At 38.1% G+C, this 21,670-nt stretch overlaps 1 protein-coding gene across 1 annotated transcript in view; it reads left to right on the forward strand.

Moving 5' to 3' along the window:
* Positions 1-21,670, forward strand: part of LRP12 (LDL receptor related protein 12) — a 53,771-nt gene that overhangs the window by 14,396 nt on the left and 17,705 nt on the right. The window contains exon 2 of the mRNA XM_054818508.1: positions 18,051-18,107. Coding sequence (XP_054674483.1) covers positions 18,051-18,107 — 57 coding nt within the window. The remainder of the gene's footprint in view (positions 1-18,050; positions 18,108-21,670) is intronic.

Consider the following 21,670-nt stretch of genomic DNA (forward strand, 5'->3'; position numbering starts at 1 on the left):
TTGGTTTGGCTTAACTTAAGGCAGAGTCTGTGGGAAAAGTCAGGCTTATTAAGGGCATGAGAGGCAACAGGAATGTGACTTACTGATCTGAATTGCTCTTCAGAGAAGTCTCAATTATCGGTGTAGGGTGGTCCTAAAGTGTTTAAATGCAAAGAGCACCCTTTTGGGAAAGATGCAGTTGCTGAGTTTTCATTTAACTGGAAATAGGCTACTTTGCAAGCAACGTGTCTGTTCTACTTTATTTAAAACTCCAACTGCTACCCTTGTCTGTTTTTACAAATGTAACTGCCAACTGATTTCATCCCCGAAATGCCAATCCTCTTCTGCTCATAAGAAGCACAGTCCATTGTATGTTTTTGCTATTGTTTCTTAACCGAATGGATGCAGACTGCTTTAAAAGCTTTAGTGATGATCTGCCGCTGCCTCTTAAGAGAGCTCCTTCAGACCAGCTGTCTTTTATTGGAAGCAGAGAGGTAGAACATTTTTTTTTTCTCATGGATTATTGTATTCTGTGTGAAATCTCTTATGTTTAGTAACAAATTTTACAATGAAACCTTTACATTCGAACAGAAGTAGAAATGTTTAATTTTTTCGTGAAATTCTTACTAAATTCTTACTAAATCCATTTTTGGGACTGTTACTCTTCTGCCAGATGTGGTAGAAATAGTCCAAAGTATTTGGAAGTTGTGGGGAATGTACAGATGTGCACAACTGCTCTTATGCTGTGTGATCCATGGGAAACTGGGCTCAAGCTGATATTCAGATCACCAGATAACAGTGAATATGCACAAACTAAACAGCTGAAGTGGCTTTTGGAGTATCTGGTTGTGAAGTGGGTGGACAGAGGAGTGGGCAGTAATTATGTAACTTGACCTTCAGTCATCTGGTGTTTATCTGAATGATTCCTGGTGGGGATTTCCTCAGAGGAAGAGCCAAAACAGGTTTTGGTATAGCATCCCATGTATTTAATAAGATTTTTTTAGGAAGCTGGAGTGCAGGGAGAAAAAAAGAAGTTGTTAAAACTATTCTCAGGAAGGAAGTTAATGACTCATGTAAACGTGTAGTGAGAATATGTTTTGGTCGAGAAAGGAAGAGTTTGTGTCAAGGCAAAAGTGGAGAAAAGGTGTACTAGGTCTAGGGTAGTGTACTGGAATGTAATTATATAAATATGAATGTCAGGGTAAATGGTGATAAGGATTTTGGAAATACCTGTTAGATCACATTCTCTTCTCCAACGTGTTCATTCCTCTCATTATGTTTAAGCCTCTCTTCCTATTACTGCTTTTGTCACAGGAACCCTGTCCCAGAGAGAGCGCGTGCACGTGTGTGTGTGTGTGGTTCTTGGTGAACATCCCAGGACCTGGAGGGGCTGGGGAGCACGTGCCTGTGTGAACCCCCTTTCCTGGTTCTGCCGGTGGGACTGGCACGTGGATAAGCTCGAGGACAGGGGTGTTGGAAATCGGCAGCCTCACACCAGCCATATTGAAGCTGAGAGGGATGGTACAGTCCCAAGTATGGCTGTGTTGGGGTGAAAGGGGGCAGCTTATTTCTTTGTCACTCATCTCCATAGGGGTTTTCCATTACGGTGGTAACATTAGGTGAAAGTGAATAGGCCAGTTCACACCTCTGTACATGTGCCTATTTCAACTATCTAATTTCTTGGAAATCTGTTTCCTCTTTTGAATTGCTATGAACTTACATCTAAAACAGGAAAGTTCAGAGTGCATTGAGATACCAAATTTGGGTTTATTTGACCCAGAGATAAACAAATAAAGTGTGTATCATGAATTTTATAGATGTTTCCAATTTCTTGCAAAGTGTTCTGACTGAAATGATGATTCTCCTGCGCTGGGGTACACGTGTATGGTGGACAGAGGCTCATGGTGGGAGCATCTGTGCATGTCTGAGAAGGAATGCAGGATGTAGTTCAAATTCTGTGTTACGAAAAACAGTAAGATAAAGCTGAAGGATGCGGGACTTCTCTTGCATTCTTAGAGCTACTGTAATGTAATAAAACTTGGGATTTTGTGACTTGTACAATGTGAGACTTTTTCTTACTGGCTCTATAGAGAGTGGGCATGGAAAGTGTGTTTAGGGTCATACAAACAGCCTTTATTGTAAATGATGGCATCTACAAGTCATTGTGATCTTTTAATTTCTGTAACAAATACTAACTTTGCAAAAACCCCAAACTAGAATCCATATAGTAATATAGCTGTGTGCCCACTTCAACACATTCAAAGTTTTCCAGTGGTAATTTGTGCATCTCAGGGATGTAGTTTGACAGCAGGGAAAGATATACTTAAGTGTTTTGAAACAAACTTTGTTCTGCCCTCTTCGACTAATGTTTTGTAAACTATGGCTGTCTTGAAAGGGTGCTGTAGTCTGCTGAATTGCAGCTGCCTAAACTGACTGTCAAGTCAAATGCTTATTCAACTCTACAGAAAGGATTTCTTTGCTCCAGTTTGCAATTGTGGAGTCATAGTACTATCCAACACTCTTGTTTCTAGTTCCTGATAGCAAAAGATGGTGTTTATCTTTCCTAACTACTGGGAATCCTTGTGGCAAGAGGCTCCAGTACCCTATAGTACGATGTAATATGAAAAGAAGTATTCTGGCTGTTAGATGTACACTTCTTTTCATCGCATATAAAGGTGGCAGTGTTAGCTATCTTTATATTGTCATTACTGTTTTACAGCTGTTTTCACATAAGCACTCCTGTCTCTGTAGCTACCTCCAGCACAATTAATGTAATTCAGACTTGCCCAAATGCTTCCTGAAGTTGCCACTTTGGGAAAGGGACAAGCCTTTACCTTTGGTGGTGTGTTGGGTTTGCGTGGCAAGGTTTTGGTAGCGGGGGGGCTACAGGGGTGGCTTCTGTGAGAAGCTGCTAGAAGCTCCCCCTGTGTCTGATAGAGCCAATGCCAGCCGGCTCCAAGACGGGCCCGCCGCTGGCCAAGGCCAAGCCAATCAGCGCCTCTGTGATAACATATTTAAGAAGGGAATAAACAGAGAGGGCTTTTGCAGCCGGAGAGAGGAGTGAGAAGATGTAAGAAACTCTGCAGACACCAAGGTCAGTGCAGATGGAGGGGGAGGAGGAGCTCCAGGCGCCGGAGCAGAGATCCCCCTGCAGCCTGTGGTGAAGACTATGGTGAAGCAGGCTGTCCATCTGCAGCCCATGGAGGAAGGATGAGAGGGTGTAGAGATTCCACCTGCAGCCCGTGGAGGACCCCATGCCGGAGCAGGTGGAGGCACCCGAAGGAGGCTGTGGCCCGTGGGAAGCCCACGCTGGAGCAGGCTCCTGGCAGGACCTGTGGACCTGTGGAGAGAGGATCCCACGCCAGGGCAGGTTTGCTGGCAGGACTTGTGACCCCGTGGGGGACCCGTGCTAGAGCAGTTTGCTCCTGAAGGTCTGCACCCCATGGGAGAGACCCACGCAGGAGCAGTTCGTGAAGGACTGTAGCCCGTGGGAGGGACTCCATGCTGGAGCAGGGGAACGATGAGAGGAGTCCTCCCCCTGAGGATGAAGAAGCGGCAGAAACACCGTGTGATGAACTGACCACAACCCCCATTCCCCGTCCCCCTGTGCCGCTGAGGGGGGGGGAAGGTTGAAGCCGGGAGTGAAGTCAAGCCCGAGAAGATGGGAGGGGTGGGGGGGAGGTGTTTTAAGATTTGATTTTATTTCTCATTACTCTGTTTTGCCTAGTAATAAATTAGATGAATTCCCTCTCCAAGTTCAGTCTGTTTTGCTCGTGACAACAATTAGTGGAGTGATCTCTCCCTGTCCTTATCTCAACCCACAAGCTTTTCGTTGTACTTTTTCTCCCCTGTCTAGTGAATGAGGGGAGTGAGAGAGCGGCTCTGGTGGGCACCTGGCCCCCAGGCAGGGTCAACCCACCACAGGTGTTCAGAATTTTTAACTTTCTTCTGAGTGATTTGGGGGAGAGAGGGAAGGTGAGGTACAATGACGAGTGTTACCACAGGATAAGTGTAAGTCAAAGTTCTGTTTCATTTGCTTTTACTATCCTGTTCATCTGCAGTGGGTCTTTAGTACTGATAGCTTTATCACTTATTAACATTACTCAAGTTTATCCATGCTTTCCTTTGTGCTTCCCACTGCTTGGGTAGATCTGTCCGTCAGAAACACAAAGCCATCATGTTTGCTTTCTTCAAACCCTCTTGACTGTGCTTGTGGTTCCTGTAAAGCACTGCCCTCTGATTATGTTTTGGTACCTGGTGGGCTGAGATTTCACATTGTTTTATGTATTGTGCTTTTCTATTGTCTTTTCCTTTACTTGATAAAAATGTAGCATATACAGTTTTCACAAAGTAGTGAGCTCTGTGGAGCAAGAGTTGTTTTTCTTGTTTGTACTGTTCCTAACACAATAAAGCTATAATCATGATAAATGCTTTAGTGCTGTTATGAAAAAATGCAGTAATATGTTACTGTGTTTTACAGATACTGTGACTAAAGAGACTAAACTTTTTGCAAATTTATTTTTATGACACTGCATAGTGTCTAAAATAAAAGGTGTTAAACCCTTTTTACAGGTGTATTCATGCTAATGTGTGAGGTAGAGCACCAGCATCATTCTTGCAGGACAAGAATCACAGGATTAATAGCAGATATTGTAGAAGGGGGGAGGGGGGGGGGAAATCTGTGTTCCAAAGAGAGGGGATAGAAATACTAGCTTGGGTCTTAGAGATTTACACCTGTTTCTCTATTTTTTTTAATTATATAAATAGATATATACTACTTCTACACTTCTTAAAATATCCATGGGGCTTCCTGAAGTTTCCTATTTTGAATTAACTTGAATCAATGCAGTAGCTGTAGCAGAGTTTTCTCAAAGTGTACATAGGTCTTGCATAAAACACTGGAGATAAAGTAAGTTTTACTGGATTATAAATTTTACTGGATATTTCCCTTATCATTTGTTTGCTTTGAAACTAGTTTGTTTGAAGGAAAGAATGTAAAAGTAGCAAGGCTGCCACACACAGAATTCTTACATGGTTGCTGAGCGTAGTCATGCAAGTATGTGTGCACGCATGTTCGTACCAGGAGTATGCCTTGGCAATTTTAAGATGTTTCCTAATTAAAGTTATTAATCTAAGTAAAATCAATTTCATATCTTGCAGGCAATCTGTCTTCTATTAATGTCTGTCTTGTTTGAATAGAAGCGATCCACGGTGCATTTTGAGGAATGCAGTATGTTATGACTGGCAAGTTATAGCAAGTTCAGCTCTTATTCTTCCTAAGTCCTGAAGCTATTTAATAAGCAGCATAGTTTCAGCAAGTCTCAGAAATTAGTGTAGCTAATTAATAGCCTTTACTATTGTAGTGATTTGAGATTTTGAAGCTGACAAGAGCTATGTGGATTGAATGTCTTTTTAATAGTGAGAATGGATGCATCTACATGTTGTGGTTCCCTCGAAACTGTGACGTCTTCACTTCTGTCTGCTATAACTAGAACAGATCAAATTATTCATAATAAATAATGAAATTAATTTTGCACGTGGGTGTTTGCATGACATTAACAAACAGCTTTGTTTTACAGATGTTGAAGGCACAGGCAAGAAGTGAGTTGCCTTAGGAGTTCTTCCCTCCTTTGGCTGTGTTTTTTACGGTGTTGTTGCAGTTCATATAATTGGTGGCATGCTGAGTTACATTGTGGAAGGTTACTTCTACACTTTAATTAGTTCAGTGAAGCATTAATAAGGGACAGAGACTCTGTCCTGTATTACTGGAAAATAGTTGGGCAGACTGCATGACATTTTGTGTAAGTTCAGTTTCAGTCTGAATAGGTGCTAGGGGTCTAAAAACTCCAGTTGCCAGACTTTGCATAAACAAGTCTGCACCAGTTCTTGCAAGGTCTGTGGTTTCTGTGAACTTTTTTTTGTAAATTAAAGAAAAGAAGCTTTCTTGAGAACTCTGCAGTGCTTTTTAATTCTATCAGGAAGAAACCAAAACACATTAAAAAGTATAAAAGGTTGTCAAAATCAAAGTTTTATTTCTAGTAATAAGTAGCAAGAAGGGAAGAAAACACAGTTTTATCTTTCAAATGAGGATATTTTTCCTAGATGCAATAAACATGCTGTGCTTTTATGATTTTTATATTTGATGTATGTGCAAAATGTGCATGTAAATATACTGCTGCTTCACCACCCTTTCCAGCAAACGGCTTGCATTCAATTCAGTCATGTCATTTCAGTGAGTGCACTGGGATGCTTTGCAGTTAATTCTAATTTATTGTTGTTATTTTCGTGAGGGCAGGGTTGAAGCTCAGCGGGTATATACTCTTGGCTCCAGAATCCCCTGGTTTACTCAGGCCAATGTTCCAGAAAGAATCTAGCAAATCTGGAAATCACGGTTAGATTTCTCAATCGCCTGCTTTTGCTCCTGTCAGAAGTATGAGATTTCTTCCTCGATTTCTGCCTGAATTGTAACATCTTCACCCATCTGTTGAATAAAGACTTAAAATAAATAGATTTTGTAATTTTATATTATGAATCCAATGAACTTTCTGGATTTTGACACCATTATTCTCTGGATGTATCTTAGGCGATGATTTTATTTTTTTCTTTTTTCTTCTGACGTGACTAGTGTTTTTCTGTCTCTTCTGTTTTGAGTTGCTGGTCACATGAAATGTAGGCTCCGTAATAAAGATGCAGCAGTGGAGCAGTGTTTTCCTTTTCAAAAATCCTCGTGATTCTCCCCCACCCCCTAATATCAAGTACTCCTACACTACTTAAGTCTTTTTTGGAAAAAAATCAGTTGTAAGTCTGAGTCATACTGTCATCTGGAACAAGAAGCTTGGGTGTTTTGAGGGTTCCTGGTAGGGATTCATGGGGTAATAGCAGATAATATTTTCACTTCTGCAAGCTTATAATAGATTTATGATGGCTGCTGTTATTAGTTTAGGAATAATGATTTCATTTCTTCTGTTAGCACTTTTTCAAGACAGAATAGAATTAAATCATTTGTAGAAAACAGGATAACAAGCTGTATTATATCTTAAGAATATATGACCTGAAGCCCTGCTTTTACTGTCTAACTTCTGATCAAAATCTGGTTGACTGTAGATGTTTGGGTTTTGTTTTGGTGGTGTTTTTTGTTTAAATATAATATACCAGCTATGTGTAAACTGTTGCCTACTGCCATTTGTTCCTGTAGTTATAAGGAATTAAGGTGGAAATCAATCTAAACCTGCATGGAGCTAAAACAAAACTAGTATTTTTACTGTAACAGTGATTTAAAGAAACTGTAGTAGATAAAAGTACAAAGCATGTGGAGAGTATGAATCAAATCTGAAATGCTCTTCCCCCTACTGTATAAGCACTGTGCAGCCCACACATTGAAATTTTCCCCTAGTCTGGCACTTCTCAAATGTGAAATACTTTTAGTATCTGAAATGGAATTTCAGAAGAAAAGAATAGTTACTGCAGCTGAACATGTACAAAGGCTCTGAGCAGTCCTTTGTTAAAATAATTGAGTTTTATTATTTTAAATATAGCTGTTTAAAATAGCTAGAAACTTTGGCTTTTTCTGGGTTTGTATGTAATACAGCAGTGGAATGTTTTCAAATAGGAGGGCAAATTGTTAGGTTCACGTTCATGATAGGGTCTAATCAGTTAATAGGCACCTAAGCCTTATAAAGGAGATGGTCTCTCTTGGCTTTTTTTTTTTCTTTTTTTTTTTTTTTGGCCTAGTTTCTGGTCTACTCCCTTTTCCTCTGATTTCCTTATCTTTTTTTAAAGTTACTTGAGATTTAGCTGTAATTTAGAAGATTGTATTCACTGTTTGAACTGTTTAATTGGTTTTAGTAATCTGATTATTTTTTTTTCTACTCTCAGTTTGTCTAATCTGAAATGCTGCATTAGACAACCACCTGAGAACACGTACGACTTGCAGGCAGTGGTCAGTCAAGTACTACCTTCATATCTGGCTGGGCAGAAGTACAGGGTTTGACTAGACCTAGGTTGAATAGAACTACTTATGTGCTTAAAATTGGGAATCTTGTTGAAGCTGAGCCAGTGTTTCTGCTAGATTTCCAATTTGCACTGCTTGCTGCCAAGTATATTAGAGCTGTCTATAAATAGTTTGTGGAATTTTTGAGTGAGAATAAAAAAAAAGGCCAGGTTCTTTTCTGTCCCCACCTTTTATAACTACAGCTGAGATATTTTAACTGTTCTTGCTGGAACTTTCTTCTTAAGTTGGTTTAGTTATTAATTTTAGCTTTTGTATTTTAATAACAATTTACTCAATTAAAAATTGTCTCATGGGATTTACAGGTATGACCCAATATGGTTTTTTCCACCTGCAGCATTAAATCAGAGTTGCTATAGTTACTACTCTAGCTTCTCTTTTGCAACCTAGGATAAAGGAACCTCGGGTTATCTTGCTAATTTGGGGTGCAAAGATCTTTCAGAGGTGTTTCCTGTTCTCTCTTGTGAGAGTCTCTCCTGCTGGTACACCCAGAGAAAAGGTTTGTGCTGCATTAAACACAACCAAGTACAGAACTGCTGGCTGCTTCGCAGTTTGATTTGCAATGAGGGAGAGCTGTCCCTTTCTATGGAAGGGAGAAGGAAGAGTGGAAATTGACTGAGAAGCCACCACACCTATAGAGTAGGAATGCAGGAGCTCACATTGTAGACTGTAGTATCTTCCAAATGTTTCCTTGATGTATCCCAGTGGTGCTGAGGGCTGTGTTTGGACACTCAGGGTCATTTGGTTGGCAGTATCTGTGTCAAATTTGCATTAGGCTAGCATCTTGTTATGGTTTATATGGAATTGTGTAAATTTTCTTTTGTGTGTTGCAACAACATTCAGAATTGGTGTAATATTAGTGAATAATGTATGCAGTGCTTAATGAATCCAGAAAGGGAACTTGTGTTGCTCACACAGAATGACCGCGAAGACTATGAAGCTTATGCCTGAAGTTGAGGTGGAGCCTCCTGGGCAGCACTGGAGCTGTGGTGAGCGAAGAGCACACCTAGGATGTTGGGTGGCTGGAAGTATCTCTGCATCGGCCTGGCAGGAGCGGGTTTGTGGAGCAAAACAAGTTATGGTGAAGATCTAATGTTGTATACATTGCTGAAGGGTTTTCCTTGGACTAGCTCTAGTGTGGCCCAGAGGAGTGAGTACCCTTTACTAGTAGGAGCGTGTCATCTAAAAGGAACCCAGTTTGGTGGTTCCAAGGCCACAGTGTGATGTGAACCAAAGCAGAGTAAGTGGACCAGATCAGGAGATTAAGAAGCATGCCCCTTATTTGAAATAAAATACTAACGTAGACAAATCCCAAGTTAACACCATAAAATTATCAGGAATAAAGGATATATTTGGTAGTTTTGGTAGAGAAGTTAATGTACCTGTTATGACCCGACTGTTGTATATTCTTCAAATTCAAAGCATTAACTTTGATTTTTTAGAGTATCTGTTTTAATAGTCAATTTTTGAAGAATGAGCACAGACTTTTTGATGGAGGGAATAATGTTACAATGCTGAAGAATGTAAAAGAATTGGAATATTTTTCTTTGGACGTTTTTAAATCAGTGTTATCAAGATTATAGGAATAAAAGTATGCGCTATTGTTCAGTCAAGTACTGATTAACTTTGGGTTTAGACTCTGTACAGTGAATGTAGATTTGGAAACTTCCTGGCTGTGCTTATTCACCAAGAGATGAATAAAGACTTGGTTTTCAAAAGTATCGTGCAGCTACATGTCATTTAAAATCCCTCTGTGAGGAGGAAAGGACAGTATAATAATGAGGGGGTGATACAAAAATGCAATGTTGGACAACAGGTTTTAAGTACACAGCGCAGACTTTCAGCAGCACCATACCCATTGTTTTATACCCAAGCAATAATTTTCTAAGCACAAAATGGTAGATATTGGTTGTTGTAAAAAGTGAAAATAAGAATCTAAAACCTACATAAAACAATTCCATTGCAGAATTGATTCTCTAGTTCTTAGTTTTCTAAATAAAACTAAATCACAGTTGGTCTAAAATAAAAATGGTACTACATATAATAACAGCATTGAGTATTGTAAACAAATGTTGTGCTTTATCTGTTTTTACAGTGAAATTTTATGTGCTTATTTCCTGCTTTTGTATCATAAACATATTTAAATAAGCCACTATTTCAGCATAGTTTCATCTGTTAGTCATTTTTATTTTTTCCTTAATTAAAGAAATTAATTATGCCATTGTAGCATTTGAGTACACAACTTTCTCATTTCAGGTGAACATTTGCTTTCACTGTTTGAAATTTTAGATATATTTACTGTATCTTCTTTGTAGCAGATGTTCTTCTGTTGTAGGGATTTGGAATAAATCTTGTCACTCTGTTGCTCAGCTTGCCTTTAGTAGAGAATTCTGGCTGATGTCTGCACAGCAGTACAGCACTCTCAATGTTTCTGTCTATTGCATGTGTAATTTTCTATTAAAAGCAATGATTATTTAATCCTTCCCGTACCTGAAGGATAATTTACATCTTGCTGCACAGCTTGATGCTGTTTTACAAATGACCACCTGAAATTCCTATGACTTCCAGTACCGAATCCTAAGGAAATATGGAAGAGATCTGCATATAACTAGCTGACACCAAACTCTTGATTTAAAAATAATACAAAATTTTTCTATAACTCTTGCAAAGATTCTGCAGCTAACCTGAAGATTATCGATCAGTTAATGTTTAAAAGTCAATACTGTCACTTCTCATGATGCTTCTCATTGTCATGAAATACATGAACTTCAACAAAAGCATGTGTTGCCCTTTGTCAAGGAAGTAAGTAGCAGTTGGGTGTAGGACAAAAACTTCTGGTCAAAAAGGCAATGCACTGTATAAAAAAGAACAATGAAAATGTGAAAATATTAGGTGACTGTAGATCGTTAATCTTATCTTGAGTAGTTAATCCAAACACCTGTTGGTGCACAAACATGTTAATTTGATTTCATGCATAACTCTAATCAAAAGGATGCAGCGATTGCAAACTAAGCCATCAGAAGGCAGGAAATAATAAAATGGTGTCACCTGTAAAGGCTGTGACTGGTTTCAGTAGGAATCTGGGAATGACACTTCTGCTTCGCTTTGTTACTGAAAATAGAGACATAACAAATGTTGCCTGGCTTCAGTGGACTGTGTACTCTGAGCTCTGCCGCACCTTAGTTTCAAGCATTCCCTGTAGCAATAATACTGTTTATTTCATGAACTGTTCGGGGAGGGTAAGTTTCAAATGCTTAGACTGCGCTTTTTTTTTTTGCTTTCTTTTTTTCTTTCTATTTGCTCCACTTTCAGTTCCTTGTCTCTCATAATGTTGAAGTGCACGTGTAGTTCTGTTCCTGTCTTCTGAGGAAAGTAAAGCCTGAATTTCTGTAATAGCGGTTTAGCAGTGGTAGAACATGTTTTGCACAGACAGAAGAGAAAGTACAGAGAAGCCAACAAGGTATTCTCAGAGGCTTTTCTAGGTTATAAAGGATGAAATAACAAGTAGAGTCCCTTTTGTACAATCACATTCATTTGAGATTATAGAAAGTGGGGTTTTTTTTCTCAGTTACATAATCTCAATTCACTGTCTACTACTGCTCTTGCTTTACAGTTGAGTTTGGCAGCAGTATGGCCATATGCCTGTGGACATACAGGTTTTTGCTGTTACAGCGTTAAAATCCCTGCAGCTAATGCATTTAATTCTCAATGTGCAGTAGTTTAATAAATATAGGTGCAAAGCGTTCAGGAGATGAGGAGGTTGTAAATGATGAGCCAAAAGACTGAGGAGGATCTTACCTAATTTTTTCGGCTCATTGACTGCATGTGACCTACATCTAAATAATTCAGTGTAGTATTTTGGGTTAAATGCTGAACAAATATTTTTATCATAGAATGGCTCAAGTTGGAAGGGACTTTTAAAGATCATCTAGTTTATCTGGAGGAAGGTGATAGTACTTGTTTTTCTGTTGATCTCCTGCATACTTTGCTCTGAGCTGTAACATCTTAACCTTAGATTAACCATAGGTATGACGGGTAGGCAGTTAGCCTTTGCACTTTTCTCCCACAGACTCAGCAGACAAGTGTGACCGTGGTTCAGCCTGACACACAGCGTCTTCACGTGGAACTTGTTTCTGCACAATGGTGCTCAGATATTTGCAGGAAGGGAGGAATGGCCGCTGGCTGGGGGTGTCACAAAATGTGCTAGCAAAAGGGGTCATTTCCAAGCAGCATGCTGGAATGTTACAGAGGCATCATGGATGTTTCCAGCTTCCGTATCTCCAGATCAAGAAGGATATTGCTATTTTTAGACTGGGGCATCATAGGACCATTGCTAAGTGGCTTTTTAGTGGAGTGATATGTAAGGCAGCACCAATTTATTCATGGAAGTGTACAGTAAGATTCTTATTTTGGTGGCATCGTGCACACTTGGTCAGTTAGAAGCAAAATTTGGTGAAGATTAATGCAAGGTAACTTCAGCTGACAAGAGGCAGCATAAACAGGTTAACTGTACTCATTGTAAGGAACAGAGTAGACAGGAATTTTGGAAGTAGGATGAAGAAAGGAAGTTGGGTCATGAAGTACATTGTCTAAAGTAAAGCAGGTTGAACACGTACCATGATAAAGGGTGTTTGGAAGCACATGGTGTACAGGAAGTGTTGTTGATCTCTTGATCCTGATAATTGCAGTTCAAGAGAAATACCCTGTTCAGTCTGCTTATATAGCATTCATTGTGCACCAGAGTACCTTTTAACTCAAGGTAGTTTAGAAAAAGCTCTCCCTTCATAGCCATTCAGTTACAGCAGTTCCTTAGTTTATACAGTTCTATTTATAGGGGGGGTTGTAATTTGGCTGTTAAAGCTAATGGCAGAGGCTTAATCTTGAGATTGAAGAATTTAGCTTCACTGGAGATTTGTGTGCATGATTTCTGTTGTGGTCTAACAGCAAAAATAAAAGTAACTTAAATGTGGTGTTTGCCACTATGGATTTTTTTTTTCTTATGCTTTTTCATTTCAACAGTCAAGTTAATTTTTCTGTAAAACACAATCTGGATTTAACGGAGTCCCAAGTACATGATGTTCTTCCAAACTGAAGATATAAAATTTGATTTTACAATCACTGTAGACAAAGTCACGTGTACCAGATTTTTTGGGTGCGCTTTTACAATGTTCATCACTTTGTTGTGCATTTGTATTACTGGTTTTAGTCTAATTGAAATTAAAATGGGGTTTTCATTTAGGAGTCATTATTTGCTATCTCAAATACATCAGTATTTAGATAAACTTATTGTTCTTTGTCTGAAACCTCCAAGTTCATGTATCTGGAATGTGGAAGCTTGTCTTGTTTAATCTGAATGCTTTGACTAAGAGGGACACATAATTATTGGGGGGGAAGGGGGGGAAGGGGGAGAAATCTGTTTGGCTATCCTTTTTGAAAACTGCAAGAATATGAGTGAAACTTAGAGGAGAAGCTCATTTCAGGACTGTAGGCTTAGTTTTATGCTCTGAAGTTATATGCAGATAATCCTTAGAGTCTGATATTCTTCCCTGTCTGAGAGCAAGCTGTGCTGTGTAGGCTATGGGGACGGAGGGGTGTAGAGGGGTAACATCCTAAAGTGAAGGCTGCTGCGTTGTGGTTAGCCTCCACGTTAGTCCGAGCATCCCTGCTACTGTCTGGGTTTCAAATATGTAGAACTTGGCAGCTATTTTTTCCAAACATGTCATGTTTTTCAAGTGTGAAAGCATTGTTTTTTCCGCACTTTCCCCTTATAGTTTTCCTCTGTAGTTTGCTTGGAGTGATTGCTGCTGTGATGTTTTCCTTGTTGCCAGCCTTGTTCCCACTCCCCTGTCCTGTGTATATTTTCCTATCTGTGATGAAACTCAGAAGACGTTAGCGAGTCAAATACCTTCCAAGGCTATGTTTTTTTTATCTTCCACAGGGTTTTGTTCTCCTCTTCAGACTCTGTATAGAAGTATAGGGCTCATGGCTCTTTGCCCAGGATGTTTGGAAGTGGCGTTGTGAGGGCGTTGGGTTTTTCAGGGGCGGGTGGGGGGGTGTTTAATGTTGTTTCATATAGACTGATAGGGGAGAAATGCCCCAACTGCCGGAAAACCTGAAGGCAAACCTCATGTCTTCTTGCCTGCTTCTGTGGTCAGTCAGCTGTGAGACACAAATCAAAAGGAATTAATTCAAGTGTTCGTGGAACTACTTGTTGTCTATTTCTTCCTGTTCCTAAGACAAGACAGCATCTCAGCTCAGAAGATTTGAGTGGGGTAGAAAAAAACTGATGAAGGTCAAAGGGACTGGCTTTGTGCTATGAAAATAAAATAAAAATTTATGGATGAGTCCATCGGAATCAGTGACCAAGTTTGACCATAACCATACTTTGAACATTTAAGAGATTTAAGTTGTTCAAGATAGAAAGGCACCTCAGAAATTGGAGATTGTTCCATACTGTAAAAACACTCTATAAAGAATCTAACTCATTTAATAACCAATTGGCTGATGCTGATTTTTTTTTTTTATTGCAGTCAAGGAATCTTTAGAGATACTACCAGTGACGGTGGCAACAAACCCATGTATGCATAAGTAGAAAGCCATTAAAAGTATTTTCCGTACTTTTGTTTAACATGTAGATTACCAGTAGTTTAACATATCATGTATCCTATTTGTCCAAGATTCTATTTTGATATTTTTTTTTTTAGAAAAAACATAGTAGACACTTGTTTTTATCTTGAGCCTTGTCCATTTGAATTTTTAACTTAAATGCAGTTGCTGACCATATCTTAAGCTGTAGGACTAAAGTTGATAGGCATTTGTGGTTAATACTACCTAAAATAAGCGATCCATTTGTATGACAAATCATAAGTAATTATAAAAGGATCTGAAGGAGATGGGTATAGTCTCGGTTACACAAGTGATTTTTTTAATTTTTTTTTTTTAAGAAATCACCAAAAAAAGTGATGGAAGATGTCAGGTTTTGAAAAACTAACTCAGTTTCTTGCAGGCAGAATGGATTTGTGCAGGAACTTCTTGGTGTGCATCTTCCAGCACTGTGCTATCACATGGACTTAACCAGCTCCTGTAACTGATGGGGGCAAATTTTGTGTTAAGTTTTGTTAGGTGACACCTGTTTCAGTTTTAAACTTCAGGTTCAAATGGGAATGAAAAATAAATATTTTTTTAAAAGGTGAAGAATAGGAAAGCTTACTGGTGGCCTAAGGAAAAAAAAAATATATACTCAGTCTGCTGTATTAAATAGACTAACAGGAATTTCAAAGATAATTATGTTCCCATATCTTAATGGGAATTACTGATCTGTTATCTGATATATTGATATTCTAGTGGGCTCAGTTTATATGGAACCATGTGACATAATTGTTGAGATCATATAAGGATCATTGCCTAAAAATTTCATAAAGGTGTCAGCAGTTAGTAATGCTTAAATGGTGTCTGAACACACTCTTATTTCAGTGACAATTTCCAGTAAAAAAGGAAGTAATAATCTGAAAGGTTTCTAAGGTTCATCTTTCATGTAATGAAGGATTATTGGGAAGGAAATAATTTAATAAAAACCACCTTATTTTGATATTATGGTACTTGGATCTGAGTTGAGGCTTCATCATCACACATTAGTGCTGCTTCTGGCTAATCACTGAAGTTAGTTTGACAATAAATGTGACATCACTTTATGTCAAGAGATTAATTGTTAGATCGTAAAGCATATTTAAATGGAAAATATTAAAGTGTTCCATTTTGGATATTGACTTAAGTTTTCTTCTTAATTTAAGCCATTAATTCTAAGTCAATGCTTATAGGATTTGGATGCGAGTTCCCATTTTAGTGTGCTTCTCGTTATTACTGATTTATAGTTTTTTCTCAATTTTTTATGTACACATTGCTTTTCTTTCCATCACTTCAGTGTAATGTCAGTATTATCATGTTTTGTTATTGTAGTTTTATCAGAACTGATATCATTAAAATTCTGGGGTTTTTGTTTTCCTGGCCTTTATGTATAGGCAGCCTGTCTGTAATTCAGATTCTTGGGCTATCAATGGAGTGCCCAGATATTGGCTGTCTTCAACGTAATTACTTTGGGGGTTTTCATATTTCTAAATATTTGTGAATTCCTTCTTTTTTGTCATGCTGCTCATTTGCAGTGTTCAATAACAACTACAGGTATAGCTGTAGGTGCTAATAACCCCTTTTTGAAAGTACAAAAAAGTTGAATAATCCCTATGGTAATTTGAAAAATGGAATACTGGTAAGCGATTTTTAGCTTAAAACAAGAGATCTTGAAATGTGTTAAAGTTTTCCTTATGTTGATGGAAATAATAGAAAACAAGACAATCAGAAATGTACTTCTGTGGAATCAGTTACAGGTAAAAACCACAGCAAAGATGGTGTTTATTTTGTAAATTTAGAGCTAAGTGTTACTGAAGACATGAAATAGAGTGGCAAACATTCCTTATCATGTCAGTTTATATGGAAAATGGAGAAATTATTTGTAGAATAGCTTTTTTTAAAACTTACAGGTATTTTAATTTTGAAAGTAATTCAATTTTAAAGTAGTTGTTCACTAATACAGTATTTGAAATCGGTTTTGGTTTAAAATACTTCTGTCTTTTGAACATTGAGAATTGTTACAGTATGGATTTTTTTTTTTAAGTTGAGACAAAAAACATTTGTGAATATATGCAGTGAAATCAGTACATTAAAAATGGGGGGGTGGAAGCCACAAATGCATCACTTTTAAGGGCTTAAGAATTTGTTTTATTTTTTTCTTTAAAGAAAAATTAGACTTGGTATTTTTCTACAAATTCTGATCATCAAGTTTCTGACTGTATTGTGTCTTTAGGAAGTAAAAAAATACATGTTTGTGCATTTGGTGTCAATCCTGGGAGCAATTTCCAAAACGTTTTATTTGTAACCAGTGCAATGGAGGAACATTGAGATGCTTGCTTAGGTGTGTATGTTCTAGGTCACCTCTAACAGTCTTTAAGCTTAGTATAAAAGGAATTTGAGTTTTCTTCATGTATTTAGGGTTCTTGTTACCCAAACATATTGCACTTACATTGCAGTGCTGGTAGAACAACTGATTTTCCATGTATGAAAATCTGTGTGACATGGCAAATCCTCAATATTACAAAACTTTGAGGGATTAAGAGTTGTGGTTTTAAAATTTGCTTAGTGATGTATTTTAAATTTTGGATTCACTGCCTATATTCAAAGCAGCTTGTTTATGAAAGTAGTGCTCTCCTCTTGAAATGCCTGGAAGTTTTTATTAAAGATTTGTTGTAAAGATTAAAAGAAAAGATGTTGAGTAAAGGACAGGAGAATGACAGCTGTTCAGTGGGGAAATGTGCACAAATACAACTTGATCTGTCGCATCATGTAACAGGGCTACCACTTCTTTTACTTTGGAGGGGAGTACAAACTAGTATGAGATTTGGAGGAATAACTTTTTTATCTCTTAAGTCTTGATGACCACATGGATCTCATTGTTCACCTTTGGAAGCATACTTAGTTTTAATTAACATTGATGGGGAGTTACTCTGGAAGGTAGCTAGTTCCTGGCTGTATCTGAAGCATCCTTCTGGCGGTAATTCATTATGAAGTAGGTGGATGTCTTCCCCCAGATGTCTTTATTTGCATAGCATTTACTTACAAATCTTGATCTAGGAGGAGATGGGGACGATGCATTGAAATAAACCTTTCCTGAAAAGAAAATAGCACTTGGTGCAAAATCATGCAAAATCTACCGTCTAAAATACTTGAAGTTTCTCAAAACTCTTTGCTACTATCAGTCTCTCATTCCTTAACTTTCTAGTATATTTAAATTGTTCCTAGTACACCAATGATGCTTGTTTTTTATTTTCATTGTATAGTAACTTTTTCTGTAGTTCTTCTCTAAGTTTTACAATAAAATGAACATAGGACCTTTAACGTTTAATATTAATTAAAATAACTTCAGTTTTGTTCTTTCTGTTCTGTAAAAGGGTATCTGAAGAATTTTTACAAATTTTATCTTGGAAATTAGCTTATTCATTATGTTTAATTTTAGGAAATGGTGCTCTTGCAGAACATTCTGAAAATGTGCATATTTCAGGAGTGTCAACGGGTAAGTCATTTTTTGTAATGTTTAAATTTCATGCATGACTTAAATAGTAAATATTGAAAGCCACCTGGTATCTTATGAAGAGATATTTGGCTATAAAAATTATTACTGCCTTTTGCAGCATGTAATAAGGAATGAAGCAACTGGAACATGGAAAAATTCTCATAAGATAAAATTGATACCTGCATGCTCATGAACAGATTATGCCTTTCTAAGTGGACTGCTTAATTATTTTTCCATACAAACATTGAACTAAGAGAAAAGTTGGTTTAAGTTGAATTGATATTTTCTTTCCACAGTAAAGTTTTTGCGAAATGAAATTTATTGAAATGTAATTTTGGACACTGCTACTATCAAATAATATAAATCCAGGAGTTATGCGTTTCACCTGATTAGATTGAAGCAGTAACTGAAACTACAGTACACTTGACTGCACAGTTTCCTTAATACAAGAAAAAAAGAATTTTAGAACTCATGAAACTGAGAACCTGATGAGATGCTGGGAGAATATGGGGTATAAAAGCAGCGTGTGTTGCTCAAAGGTTGCTACATTCTCTTCCAGTAGGTTGGTCTGAGGCCTTTTCTGGGCAGCAGCCACCGTTGGGACTGGGCTGTCTTAGTGAGGTGACCGTATATCCATTGAGGCATTAGGTGATACCGATATATAGCCTCTTCTTCAGATGGTAAGCAGTGCCAGCTAAGCCGGAGTCGTGTTTTATGATACAGATACTCAGAATATGTGCAAATGGGGAGACAAACACTCTTCTTCAGCTGGTGGAAGAATACAAGCCTGATTGTTTCCATAGGGAAGCTGCTACTAATCCCTGGATGTCAAACTGATTTTCACACCCTTCTCCTAAAATAGGAGTCAAAATGCAAACTTACCCTTTTTGGCAACAGCTTGCACATCTTACTGTAGTTATCCTTGCTGTGTCACTTCAAATATTACATTGCTACTTGTGCACACAGTTAAGATTTTGGATAAATGTGCGGGCAGCGGATGGTCTCTGTTACACCATACTGCCTTCTTTTTCCCTTCCATTGTTTGCCACTCAAAGACTGTCAAATGGCTAATTATAGAAGATCTTTGCTATCCACTCTTGTGCTGCATCATGAAGAACGTTGTTGCTTTTCAGCAGTAGTAATGCACCAAGGATCATGCGTAGTACATTTATGGCACACTGTAAATAATAAATAACAGCACAGGTACTTGCCACTGTTGGAACAATTATTGCTGGAATTGGATTGTTTGAGATACACAGGCAGCCTAAAATCTAGCTATGCAGCTTTCAGGATGCAGCCCTTCACCCCTTTGTTTACTGCAGTAGTCGTGTCACAGGTCACAATACAGGCAGAAAAGCATCTGCTGGGCAAGAGGTGAATGGAATTTTTGACTCTGCATTCAGTGCTGTGGCCAGCATGCTTGAATAGGCAGTGCCAAGAAGAGGAGAACACAGTGTACGTTCTACACAAGATAACAGCAGCTGCTAGACAGACCTTTAACTACTGAGAAGAAAGATCCAGTGAGGACTTCCATTTAAAAATAAATTAAAAAAAAAAAATATATATAAAAGTAGTTCTGGCTGTCCTGTGTTCTAAAATAGCTTTCCAGCTGGGGAAAAATAAATGTTTTATTCTTGAGTTTCTATCTTAATATAATTTGAAAATTCTTCACTGGAGAATTTTGAGATAATGGGGATGGGGGTGGTCTGTTAATGAAAACCTGAAGACGGTGTGTAGGCAGACCCAGTGGCATTTTCCTTACAGTTCTTTTGTGTGTACATCTTAAATGTTAGGTGTATGGCCCAAGTATAAAAGATGGGGATGGATTTAGATGATTTTTGAGTTCCTTTGAAACAATCTGGGTCTCCCAAACATGGTTTTGAACTTGCAGATTATATATTTCATCAAGCATACCTGGAGAGCTTTATATTTATCAGAACAATTTTAAGCGGAGTTTCTGTAAAATAGAACCAAAGACATCTGGCCTTTTATCTTTCTAAATCCAACTTCAGCTTGGTGTTGAAACCAAGCAAGTGATTTTCTTGGACAGTTGCTACTGAGAAGGGATTTAAAATGAAATGATTGTCTTGATGGTAGATTTCCTGTCATGCTGCCACTGTAAGGCTACATGACCTACCTTCCTAAATTATGTTCTAATAGCACAGACCTCTGTGGTCTTTGGTATTTATGCTTCTGCTGTATATTATATCTGCCAAGTTGCAGGTACACCTCTAATATACGAGCACGCTTTTTCTACCAACAGCAATAATGGAATGTTGTCTCTTGTGTGTAAGCTATCACTAGAGAACAAGTGTTTATGCCTTTAAAATCTGAACAATTGAGAACTATTTTCAGATCTGTCTTTGGGGTATGAAGCACCATAATTGTCACAACTGCAAACCCAATCCCCCCTGTTCTGTTTTAAAGAACTTCTACGCTGGTGAAAGCACTTGTTCACAACAATTTAAAAAAAAAAAAAAAAAGAGTCCTTTTTACTGAGTGTGTCTCTATTGCAGAGCAAAAGCCATTTTAAATTAAAGCTTTACAGCTTGACCTGGAGGCAAAGATTCCTATGCCTTCTTCCCCTGTAGTTCTCCAAATAAGACTTTCAGTGGCTCCTGAGAGTTACAAATGCAATAATTATCCTCCCTATTCATGGTTTAGACTTTATCGCAACATTATTCTCTTTTTACTCTAAGCTGTTTTAAACACCTTTAGATCATTTATCCAGCTGCATTCATGTCCTTACCATGTCCAATATAATGCATACCTTATCATCTTGTGGTTCACATTGAAAGCTAATTCTTTTATCTTTTCAACTAATCTCCTGGCATTACTGTGAAGATAAATCCCTAATCTCCCTCTCCCTGCTTTTCTGAAGTGACTTTTTTCCTTGACATGTTGTTCACTGTTACTACTGGTACTTTACTTCTCTAGATCTTGCTACAGAATTTTTGCATAGGTTTCTCAATTATTTTCTTGTTATAACTTGCAAGCTGAATTTTGTACTGTAAAGTTTCCATTGGATCTCTTCTGTTTACCAGTCAACATCCCGTAGGTAGTTTACGGTCATATTCTGTAATGTGGGGTGGTGAACAAATTTCAGGAAGAAGGGAATAAGGAAACAGTTGTACATGTTTTTTAAAAAGTCTACAAGAAAATCCATATACACCAGAAAACCACGTGCACAGCTTATCCTCTCAGCAGAGTTTTTGGACTGTTATTTTGTTTGTGAAACATCTTCAGTCCTAATTACAGTACTGCAATCTACTGAACAGAGTAACGGCAGACTAACAGAGTTGCAAATAGATGGTTAATAAAATAAAGGCTCACAAAGGAAAGAGTTTAAAGCAGGTAGGAGATGGATGAGCAGAATTGTACCAAAGAATACAGGGGAATTGAGAGGAATGTAAGCAGAGACAACACCCATGGAGAAATAGTTGTGCAGGAGGGAGCTGCTCCCACCCAAAAATCTTAACAACCAGCAGCATGAGATTTGAAAACATCTTGGGCATGGATCAGACTCTATCTTTGCTGCTCTCTAATGCAACCTTCTCAATTTG

The sequence above is a fragment of the Grus americana genome, chromosome 2, assembly GCF_028858705.1.
Source record: "Grus americana isolate bGruAme1 chromosome 2, bGruAme1.mat, whole genome shotgun sequence".
NCBI classification, from domain to species: domain Eukaryota; kingdom Metazoa; phylum Chordata; class Aves; order Gruiformes; family Gruidae; genus Grus; species Grus americana.